Raw genomic sequence first — 13019 nt, 5'->3', positions numbered from 1 at the left:
CACTGTCTATATGGTCTGTGTATTTACCAAACTTTCCACCCCGCCCTCATTCTGTGCCGTTTTCCCTTTCCTTCTTCCCGTACTTTCATTCCCATTCTCCTAACTTTCTATCTCCATCCTATCTCCTCCCTACTTTCTCCCCCACGTGCTTTCTTCCTGCTTTCTTTCCCTCTCTCCTTCTCCCAGCATCTCTTCTTCCTCCCCCTTACCATCCCTCCTCTCTCTCACCCCTGCTTGAATAACTGTCCCATCTTTTTTACCTAACGTTATTTTCCTTTCCTTCACTAACTAATCCTCCGGCATACCTCTTCCCTTACTTCACCCATCCATCCTCCCTTTCTTCTCTCCCTCCCTGTCCCTCTTACTCTCTCCCTTCCTCCTGCTTACCTTCTCTCCCTCTACTATTTTCCTTTTTTTCTTCTTTCCTTCCTCCTCACCTCTGCTTGGATTATGGTCCTCCTCTCTCACTAACAGTATCCTTCCCCCATCATTTTATCTTCCACTAACATCCCCTCCTGCATTCCCCTTCCCTTAATGTTCTATTTTCTCCCTTCCTTCTCTCCCTCCCTGCTCCCCACCATCTCTCTCCCTCCCTCCTTTTTCCTTTCCTCTTTACCTCTGTCTGAGTGTTGGCCGCTTCTCTCCCCCTTGTTCAACCTTCCCTCAGTTCCCTCCTCTCCCTCCCTCTCCTTCTTCCCTCACTCCCCTCTCCCTCTTCCCTCCCTCCCCCGCTCCCCTTTCCCTCTTCCCTCCTTTCCTCTGTTCCCTCTCCTCTCCGCGTCTCCTTCGTACCTCTGCTTTGGCGATGGTCCCTTCTCTCCTGGGGCCACCTGGTCCTCGCCCTCCCACATGGGCATGGAGATGGAGTAGTTGAGGATGAGCGTCCATATCAGCCCCAGGATCAGCTTCAGTTTGCAGTCAACGATGTCCGAGGAGTCTGAAATGAAACAGGAGTTAGGTTGTGTGGGGGCATGGACGACTGACGTTAAGGGACACACACACACACACACACACACACAGAATTTATTTATTTTAGAGGAGTCGTTTCGTAGTACAGGACTAAAGAGCGGCAGTACAGATAAATAAAAAGCACAAAACTCTACGCTTCCAGCACACTGCGTTTCACTTCCTCTACGAGACTGATGTGAAATGGCACGACTACAGAAGAATGGTAGAGAAAGGGTGTCATGCTGGGTCACAGAAGATCACGAATTATTAGCTCTGTTTCTCTGTCTATCATTCTATCTAGTGTGTATTTCTTTGTCTGGTTGACTATCAGTTTATATACAGTACCGTGTCTGTCGGTCAATGTGTTTGGCTTTCGTTTGTATCTGTACAAAAAGCACACACACACACACACACACACACCTTAACACCAATACCAACATCACCTCAATGGCACTAATAACCCTTCCTTTCGCGGAGCAAGCAAAAAGTTGTAGTTCAAACAAGTCAGGACTAATATAGTTTCCTTTAGCGGTGCAGGCAAAAAGTGGTGGTTCAAACAAGTCCTAAGGGGCTGGCGTCAAAGTGTGGCCACGGGATGGAACGAGGCGATACTAACGACCCCCTCCCCCCCCCCCGTAACAACCCACCTAACAACTTTAACTGGGGCGTCGGCGTCTGTGCGGATTTTAAAAGCGTGTAAAGATAAATGAATTACACCTACATATGGAAGAGCTGTTTATTAGGAACATACAACTATTTCAGCCCGACCTGGACCCTCTTCAGGTTACGTATATATAAGAATGCTGTGGAGGTCGACGAGATAGGAGTTAACCCTTTCAGTTCGACATTCACGTCTTGAATGTCTGTAGCCTAGCATAGGGCCCCGTAACAATAAAGGACTAGATGATGGATGGATGGATGGATACTGCCACCACCAGACAAATATATACAACCTGAGATTTCTTGTCGCCCTCATAGATTAGAAAAATCAGGTAAAGGTCCAGCTTGGCAACTTTAACTCAAATTCCAGGAAAAAAAAACTGAAAATAGAAAATACATCCGGTTACAGCCTCGACATTACCCTCGAAACACCACGATATCAAACGAGCTAAATTGACAGGACTCACTGTATTCCAAAATAACATGGCGGGGAAATACTCACTTTCCATTTTTCTAAAAGGAGAAAAAATAAAGAACATACTGAAGGTGGAGTCGATACATCTGTTCCGTTTAGGCCTACTCTCTCTCTCTCTCTTCCAGTAAAACCTATTGGGCCGACATGGAGGGCTGACAGGATCTTTCTCACCTGACGTCACTTTACATAACTTGACGACGCGCCGGAAATACACAAGTCACTGGATGGAAATATATGGACTCTCTATAAACACCTGGTCCTATTTTTACCTTATAATTTTACTGACTTATTTCGAGTTTACTTTATATTTTTACATGGATATTTATATTATTACTTTCTACTTTTACGAGTCTATATTTATTTATATAGGTCTACTCCTGTTTTCACACATTTTTCTTATTGCTTCCTTTATTTGTATGTCTACTTCTGATACTATTTTTTCTTCCGGTAAACCTCTTATGATGAAATGTAAGGTTGACACGATCTCTTACCTGACGGCACTTTACATAACCTGATAACGCACGCAAAAATCGCACACATCACTGCCTGGAGAAATATGGACGCCGTTTTTAAGGATTTGTTTTAAAATTTACAGTCTGTATACACACACACACAAACGTATATATATATATATATATATATATATATATATATATATATATATATATATATATATATATATATATATATGGTGAAATGCTGAAGCATGGGGGAGAGATAGTAGTAGAATGGATGTGGAAGATGTGCAGATTGGCCTGGGAGGAAGACAGAGTCCCGGAGGATTGGAAGTCAGGTATAATTATTCCCTTGTACAAAGGAAAAGGGGAAAAAGAAGTGTGTGGTAATCATAGGGGCATTTGTCTTCTTAGTATAATAGGAAAAGTGTATGGTAGGATAATTATTGACAGAGTTAGAGAAAGAACAGAGAAATTAGTTGGAGAAGAACAGGGAGGCTTTAGGAAGGGAAGAGGTTGTGTAGATCAGATATTCATTCTTAGATCTTTAGTGGAAAAGTTTCTAGAGAAGGGAAAGAAGTTGTATGCGGCTTTCATGGATTTGGAGAAAGCATATGACAGGGTGGATAGACAAGGATTGTGGAAAGTAATAAGAATATATGGAGTAGATGGGAAGTTGTTGAATGCCGTGAAGAGTATGTACGATGGTGCGAAGGCTGCAGTGCGTGTGGATGGTGAACTAAGTGAATTTTTCTCTTTGAAAGTTGGGTTGAAACAGGGATGTGTCATGTCTCCATGGTTGTTCAATCTGTACATGGATGGGGTAATAAAAGAGGTACAAGGTAGGGTAGTGGATGTTGGAGTGGCCCTGGTGAAAGAGGATAGTGTGTGGAAACTCCCTGTACTGTTGTTTGCAGACGATACTGTGTTGTTGAGTGAAGACGAAGGGGAGCTGCAAGGCTTGGTGGATGAGTTTGAGAGAGTGTGTAAGAAACGGAATCTAAAGGTGAATGTAGGGAAGAGTAAAGTGATGGTCTTTGAGAGAGGTGAAGTCAGTGAATCTACAGCGAGGTTGGATGGTGAGGAATTGGAAAATGTGAGTACGTTTAAGTACTTGGGTAGTGTGATGAGTAGGGATGGAGGTTTGGAGGGTGAAGTGCTTGAAAGGGTACAACAGGGAAGAAAGGTTGCTTGTTCTTTGAAAGCAGTGATAAGAAATAGGGAAGTGAGCGTGGAAGTGAAAAAGTTACTACACGACAGTATTGTGATACCAACTCTAACGTATGGAAGTGAAGCTTGGACGTTGTTGGAAGGACACAAGTCAAGAGTGAGAGCAGTGGAAATGAGTTATTTAAGAGGAGCCTGTGGAGTCACATGGAGAGACAGGCTGACGAATGAGGATATAAAGGAGCGTTGTGGTGTTGATGTGGATGTGATGGGAAGCGTTATGAGGAACACTGAGGTGGTTTGGCCATGTGGAGAGGATGGAGGGTGAAAGACTGACGAAGAGAGTGTATGTGAGTGAGTTGGAGGGGAGAAGAGGGAGAGGGAGGCCAAGGATGAGATGGAGGGATGGGATGGAGAGATATATGAGAGAGGGGGGTGTGAGTTGGGAGCAGGGGAGTGAAATGGCGGGGGACAGGGCGACTTGGAGGCGATTTGTTTGTGGCCACCCCAAACGGGATTGAGGCGTCTGGCTATATATATATATATATATATATGTTTATATATATACATACAGTGTGTGTATATATATATATATATATATATATATATATATATATATATATATATATATTCATAAGCCTATTTATAGTTTTACAGGCTTGGTTCTATAACGACAAGCCTTTTGCATAATTTACACGCCTTTTTCTAATTCCTTTGGATAAATTGGGTTCTCTTCGCCTGAATGAAATCATCTGGCGTTAGAGCAAAGTACCGTGCACAGCTCTTTATTAAAGGTCAAAATATAACCAGAAATAGTTTTAACTCTTCTGGAAAATTTTTTTTTCTCGGAGTTACATAAACCACATTGATATTTATCAAAATACAAAAGAATGTCCGTAGTATGCTGTTAAGAACCACAGAACGGCCTCATTAAAATACTGTATCAGCAAAACATAAACGCATTAGTAGCAATTTCCTACAACAATAATTATACGTACATCTCCAAATGATATTCCTTATAAATATACTCAGCATTTAAAAGACAGAAATTCATCAGCATCACCCGGACTTCCTGAAGGGCAGGGTGAGGGGGTAGTATCCAGACAGCACAAATTTGCCCAGTCCACTGGGCCACGCCTCCATTCACTCATCATTCAGCCCACGGAATCCTGGCTACAGAAATCATTTAGAAAAAGAAATATAATACAAGTTCCAGACTAAGTTCCATGAGAAACAATACATACATAAATAAACAAATATATCGTAAAAACTGTCCCAAGCAAGACATCTAAAACACTAAAAGTATACAGAACAGAAAGTCTTAAGGCAAAAAGCCGTAAAACAATAAACTAAAACAGTCCGGGAGTGAAGACAGTCCCGCCGGTTTATTTACATGTGGGGGTTGGCGCGCGTTCACCACGGGGTCAAGCGAGATCACGTCTCCACTTTCATTTCTTGTTGGCGGGAGAGTTGCCAGGTCGTTGCTTTACTCTCCATGAATATCACTGATTTATTCAACTCGGAATCTAGTTTATCATTAGTTTTCCTCTGTTACCTTTGGCTTTCTCCTTGCTCCAAGGCTATCCACATTAACTTGCACGATCAGAACAACTCGAATGTTTTGCTTCTAGTAGATGATTGTACTATACCGAGAGTGAGTCATAGGAGTCTGAACGTTAATACAGGTATCATTAATCCCCATTAAAATCAGGACAATTCTTGCCGTGGGTGTAACATTATGTATCATGATAAAAATCATGATTTACTGTAAGTCATCGCGAATCTAACAGAACAGCCTGAAACAATCTTCCATAATGGTTTTACTGTAACGTTACTTCAGTACTTCCTGCCTATCAACAAAGGATACTAGTTCAGGCCTCAGTGTCTGGAACTTATAACATCAGTAGTACGTACAGGAGGAACTAATTAACATTCCTCCAATCACTTCACTGCTATAGTTGTAGTTCAAACAGAATTCATCCTGGGTAGTCGCGACACGAATCGCCTCCAGGCCTCTTTGCCACAACTCCTTCTCGACCTACCAAGCACTCCTGCGCTTCATCCTTACAACCCCCCCTCTCCTCGCCCTCCCATCTACATGATTTACATACACTATTCTTTGCTAAACTTTCATTTCCTACGCTAAACACATCTTGTATAAACCATCTCAATATATTCCTGAAGACGTTACTGTTACCAGTATATATATATATATATATATATATATATATATATATATACATATATATATATATACATATATATATATATATATATATATATATATATATATATATATATATATATATATACATATATATATATATATATATATATACATATATATATATATATATATATATATATAATATAATATATAAATATATAATATAAATATATATATATATAATATAATATATATATATATAATATAAATATATATATAATATAAATATATATATATAATATAAATATATATATATATAATATAAATATATATATATAATATAAATATATATATATATAATATAAATATATATATATAATATAAATATATATATATATATACAATATAAATATATATATAATATAAATATATATATATATATAATATAAATATATATATATAATATATATATATATATATATATATATATATATATATATATATATATATATATATATAATATAAATATATATAATATAAATATATATATATATATATATATATATATAATATATATATATATATAATATAAATATATATATATAATATAAATATATATATATATATAATATAAATATATATATATATAATATAAATATATATATATAATATAAATATATATATATATAATATAAATATATATATATATATATAATATAAATATATATATATATAATATAAATATATATATATATATAATATAAATATAATATATATAAAATATACACACACACACATATATATATATATATATATATATATATATATATATATATATATATATATATATATATATATATTACATCTACTATCACACACTGTATTCAGCAGACGAGTCACACGACGCTGAGTTAATATTATCACCATTAACTCTCTCACGGTAGGAACAGGTCTACTATTCAATTCCAGCGATCGCTGGTAGATTATAGTCAGCCAAGAGTATTCTTGGGAACCTGAGTTTACTCTTTCCTTTCACGTTTACGTAAACCTGTTCACATACTAGACTATTTTTAAGCATAACCAAATATCCAGTGAAGGACATACCCTACCTATGCATGGGTATTCTGCACAACCCATCAATGTATGAATGCATGTATATACCGTATGTATATATATATATATATATATATATATATATATATATATATATATATATATATATATATATATATATATATATACATATATATATATATATATATATATATATATATATATATATATATATATATATATATATATATATATATATATATATATATATATATATATATATATATATATATATATATATATATATATATATATATGGGTGTGTGTGTGTGTGTGTGTCTGTGTTTTGAGAAAGTCATTAAATTAATTCATCGCGACTATGTTCAGACACTACAGAAATGCACTCAAACCGGGTGATGTTAGCTAACCTAAACTAAAACCAGAAACCAACCAAAACACCCTCAAAAACGGCTACGCTACTTAATGCCTCCAAAATCGACCACAAACTTCCAGATGGGCGAACGGTCTAGACTATTCTCGGGATCAAGCCACAATGCACACCCATAAATAGCGCTAGAGATGGGCCCTAATACCCAGACGGCTATTTTCAAAGACTATGGGAGTAAGTCTGGGCTTTACCTGAAGTGCTGGCAGAGGCGGAGGGTGTGGATGACGTCAGGAGGAGGAATGATGATGATGATGATGATGATGATGATGATGATGATGATGATGATGATGATGATGATGATGATGATGATGATGATGATGATGATCATCATCATCATCATCATCATCATCATCATCATCATCAATCATCATCATCATCATCATCATCATGAGGAGGAGGAGGAGGAGGAGGAGGAGGAGGCGGGAAATGAAGAAGGTAGACAAAAAGATCAACTGATGGAAGGAAAGGGAGAGGAGAAGGAAAAGAAAGAGGGGGAGAAGGAGGAGAAAGAGGGGGAGGAGGAGGAGAAGAAAGAGGGAGAGGAGGAGGAGGAGAAGAAAGAGGGAGAGGAGGAGGAGGAGGGAGGGAGAGGGCAAGGTCGGAGGAGAAATGGGTGGTTGAAAATGATTGGCTTAGTCACTCTCACTCACCCACACCTGTCAGGTCACTCTTACTCACTCACACCTGTTACGTACCATTGATGAGAGAGAGAGAGAGAGAGAGAGAGAGACAGACAGACAGACAGAAATTCCTACACACACACACACACACACCACACCTGTTCAACCTACGTCACCAACACCTGCTTTCAGTCACACATCAAATGACTCTATTAATTTCCATCCGGTCAGCCTCATTTACTACCACGCGTGATTGCACAACCCCTTCCTAACCAAGCCTAGAGTCATTAATTTTGGCGATTCCTTACGATTCTATTAAGGTGTAACTCATGCAATTTACCCCCCCTCCTCTATCTCTATCTATCTATCTATCTCTATCTACCTACTTAACAGATGGTTCGACCTGTTCGTTTTTCTTGTTCACACCTGCCTTATCAAACTACCTATTCACATCTGGCCTAAATTAAACATCTATCTATCCGATCCACACGCATACAAGCACAATTAAATCACACTTGACTCAATTCTGCTCGTTATTGTCGATATCCAATCAGCGATATCACATGCGTACTAATCGCAACTGCACTGAGTTACTTCCTTGTGCTACTTGTTGTCATTCACACATATTCAGTCAGTTTTCAATGCCTGCCTCGATGTATACCTACAGTATTAGGAACTGGGTGGCCAGGCTTCTATTTCTGTCACCTCATTTTCCTCACGTACACCTGTTTTATCACACACAAAATATTCACACACACTCGTCCTACACCACCCACATATATTCAGTAACCAGTATAACACCTGCAGCATTACCTCACACCTGGTGCATACTATGACTCACACACAACACACCACACCTGCCCTACGAAACCTGCAAGCTATCGGTCTTACTCAAAATACCTCGCCAAATCCTTCTCATACTTGTACAGATACCTAGCCTACTTTCTACCTATCTTACCCAACACACCTGCTCCACAAATTATCTGTTTGTCCTTCTACCTCCACACTCAGCATATTCCCTAGATTTGCTTTTCCCTTCTCCACACCTGTCCTGTATTCTTGCTTATTTTACTGACGCACTTGTCCACCACACCTGTCCTACACTCACACCTGCCCCATACACCTCTCCTATTTTTATTTCTGTCTTGCACTCATACTTGCCCAACTCACACTGACCGCTACCTGTCGTAATCTACACCACACTCCTATCCAGCAACACACCTGTCCTACTTTTCACCTTTGCACATCTGCTTTGAGCCACACACCCGCCGACATCCACTGATCCTCCATACCTATCCACATCCTCAACACCTGCCTCGCACATTTGTCACACATTTATCCTCCATATCTATCCACATCCTCAACACCTGCCTAGCACACTTGTCACCTTCATTCTCCACCTCCATCCACATAATGCACACCTGCCCTACCACACCTGTCACGCATTTTCAGCCTCCACAAAGTCAAGCAATCCAGGGACTTTACCACCAGTTGTCATCTTCAAACACAGCCATAAATACTTCCCCGCTAAGCACACTCACTCACCCACACGGCCAAGTACTGTACCCTTCTTTTTACAACCCCTACCACTGCACATTATCTTGAGTCACGCACCTATTTGCATGTATAAAATGCGATTACTGTAAATCTGTGCAGACACAAAGTTATCCAATATATTTCGCCCTGATTCATACAACTAAATTTGCATGAAAACAGCTCCTTCTTGCGTTAAATTATATCATTGAAATGATGAAATATCCGACGGACATTCTTTTATAACATAGCCAAAGCTGAGATAAAATACAGTAGACTTCATTTGGGATATTATAATAAAAAATAAATAAATAAATAAAAAAGGCTCCCAGAGTTTCCAGGATAATGAGAAGAAATAAGGGGTTTATTTCAAGGTAACATAAATCAGAAATAATTAATATTAAATCATTATACTTTTAGTCAGTTCTTTTAACATAACTCGAACACAAAATCAACTACAGTTCTTAACACTTCAGATGGAAGGTACTCACATAACTATTTTGTTCTGGCTTTCACCAGACGACTTCCTTCTGCTTAGGGAAACCCGTAACAACTAAAGGGCTACACACTACCTCGAGTTAACCTTTCAGAGGGCAGGTACCCATTTACGTATCTTGTTATGGCTACCATCACATTAGTTAATTCTGCTGGAAAATGTTAAATGAAGGTAGCCTTAAAACCTTGTACTACACTGAGTCTCTTCGCAGTCGAATGAAATCACCTGAAGCATCCTGACTAAGTTATTAAAAAAATCGTACTGAGGGGTCGGGAGTTTCTTTCTAATTTCTGTACTAAACGTAGTGCTTGAAAGAGACGCTGATATAACCATGTGGCTCTACCGCACAGTTATACAAACGTCCTATCCCTTGAAAGGAGGGTGGTTAGCAGACAGGGCCAACTTCGAACTGACGTTTAAACCTGGGGTCACAACAACAAACATAGGAAGTCTTCCATATGCTGAATAAAACTGTAACTGTAACGAAAATTAGGTGAAAATATCCTGGTAATGAATAAGCTAAAAGTGCATTGTGTTATTTAATATTACAATCGGGTCAAATAATGAGAGGCAATGGTAATGAGGTGTTAAGAAAGTAATTAACCTGATGCTGCAGGGGATGAGTCAGCACTAGCATCATCCTTTCTTCTCTCTTATATCCTTTCATCGTCTCTCCTCTCCAACTTCCTCTCCTCTCCCCCTTTCTGTTGTTATCTTCTTCTCTTTAACTTCCTTTGATCTTCTCTCTCTTCTCATACTTCTTCTTTTTGTTTACATCTTAGTTTCTTCCTTCCGTTCTTTTTCATTCCTCTACTCCTTCATCCATCTTCTCTTTTCCTCTGTATTCCTCCCAACTCTTCTTCCTGTTTCTTCTCTGGCATGCCCACTACCTCTTTCAATTTCTTACTACTTCCTTCCTCTCTTCCTCCACCTCATCTCCTCCATTTACTTCCTCTCCACCTCTCCCCCTTCCTGCCATCTCCATTTCCTCTCTCCATCACTTTTTCAAATCTTCACCCCTTCCCTATTCTCTCATCCTCTTCCTATATTCCTCTGTTTTTCCCTCTACCCTACTTTCATCTATTCACTTCTCCCATTCTCTCTTTTCCTTCATCTCCTCACGTTTCCCTCTTCCCGGTTTCCCAATTCTCCAATACACCAACATGTTGTTCTCCACTCTGCTGCGATGGTGCCTTCCCATTACATTACTGCTGAGAGACGCCCTCATGCGTTGGCACCGATATAACCATGCGATGGAGTTGCAGGCTTTACAAAGTCTCCTCAACTCACTCTCTGTCCCCGAAAGGCCGATGGTGGACTGCAAGAAGAAGGCAGTTTCAGCCTGCAGTGCACTAGATTCACATCCAGATGACACTGGGGTCCCACTACCACTACCATCACCACCACCACCACCACCAACAACAACCATAACAACATTCTTGCTAACACCAGACGACTTTGTGACCCACGTGGGACCTCTTAAGTCAGTGGGTTCGTGGAGGTTGTTCCCATCCCTGTCACTACCAAACATATCTCCTAAGCTAAATAAAATCCTCTGCTAATGGCGAGAACAAATATAGAAGAGGTGGCTAAAATTACCTTCCATTGTAAAATCTTACCTCACGTTTCTTCACCTCCATTAATGTATTCAAAAATAAGTGCAGTAAAAGGAAAGTAAATGAAAGTAAAAGAAAAGTATAACAAATGAGCAACTAGCCTGTACAGTACTGTATATCAGCGTGGTTCCTATACGGCAAGAGATATACCGGTAATTATAACTGTATAAACCTTATCGTTTAAACATATGAGTTGTAGTATCCATGCTAGTGGTTCTCTCTCTCTCTCTCTCTCTCTCTCTAAGGCTGAGTCTAGTCAATGGTATGCGAATTAGCTGGTCTTTATAACCTAAACACGGGTACGATCTATAAATATACAACTGGACGGGGATGTTTATATCTTTAACGATACACGGATTCATATGTATGATGATGGTGACACACTCTCTCTCTCTCTCTCTCCACTCACCCTATGCTCTTCACTTTCCTCCTTTCTGCTTACCTCCTACTCCTCTCCCCACGCCTTCCCTTCTTCCTCCTCTCCCTCTCTGATACTCTTACCCCCTCCCCTCTCTGCCTACCCCTTCCCCTTCCTCCCAAATCCCGTCCCCAATCTCCCCTCACCCCTTCCCTTTCAGTGTGGATGGGGTGGGTGCTATCCATCTTGACCACAAATCACACGACACTTTACTCTTATTAGCTACGTGTTCTGTCATACCCTCACCCACACAACTACTCATCACACACACACACACACACACACACACACACACACACACACAATATATATAAGCCTCTATCTTCCCCCATACAAAAAACAGACTCTCTCTCTCTCTCTCTCTCTCTCTCTCTCTCTCACACACACACACACACACACACACACACACACACACATAATATATATAAGCCTCTATCTTCCCCCATACAAAAAAGACTCTCTCTCTCTCTCTCTCTCTCTCTCTCTCTCTCTCTCTCTCTCTCTCTCTCTCTCACACACACACACACACACACACACACATAATATATATAAGCCTCTATCTTCCCCCATACAAAAAACAGACTCTCTCTCTCTCTCTCTCTCTCTCTCTCACACACACACACACTCATCAACAACACCTCTACCCATACACTAACCCCATCACACAAACACACTCTCACCCCAGAAATCTTATGCACAACCCTTCTTACATAACGCGAATGAGTGAATAGGGGAGAAGACAGACTGAAAGGGTGGCTGTCTGGGGCTGGGGTAAGGTGTGTGTGTGTGTGTGTGTGTGTGTGTGTGTGTGTGTGTGTGTGTGTGTGTGTGTGTGTGTGTGTGGCAGGTGGTGGTAACTACCCCTGTGACGGCTGCAGTGGATGGCGTGAGGGAGGGCTGAAGCAACAATGGCTCAGGGGAAAGAAATCTGATGCAGAGGGGAGAAGGGAAATGTTATGAGAG

General features: G+C 39.7%; 1 protein-coding gene across 1 annotated transcript in view; it reads right to left on the bottom strand.

Annotated features, from left to right (window-relative positions):
- Positions 1-13019, bottom strand: part of LOC145404957 (filamin-A-like) — a 201491-nt gene that overhangs the window by 64533 nt on the left and 123939 nt on the right. The window contains exon 2 of the mRNA XM_080276463.1: positions 793-937. Coding sequence (XP_080132589.1) covers positions 793-937 — 145 coding nt within the window. The remainder of the gene's footprint in view (positions 1-792; positions 938-13019) is intronic.

The sequence above is a fragment of the Coenobita brevimanus genome, chromosome 65, assembly GCF_032717465.1.
Source record: "Coenobita brevimanus isolate Jiangsu-jjx chromosome 65, ASM3271746v2, whole genome shotgun sequence".
Taxonomy (NCBI): Eukaryota; Metazoa; Arthropoda; class Malacostraca; order Decapoda; family Coenobitidae; genus Coenobita; species Coenobita brevimanus.
Note: the sequence above shows the minus strand (reverse complement) of the source record. Positions and strands in the feature narration are given on the sequence as shown.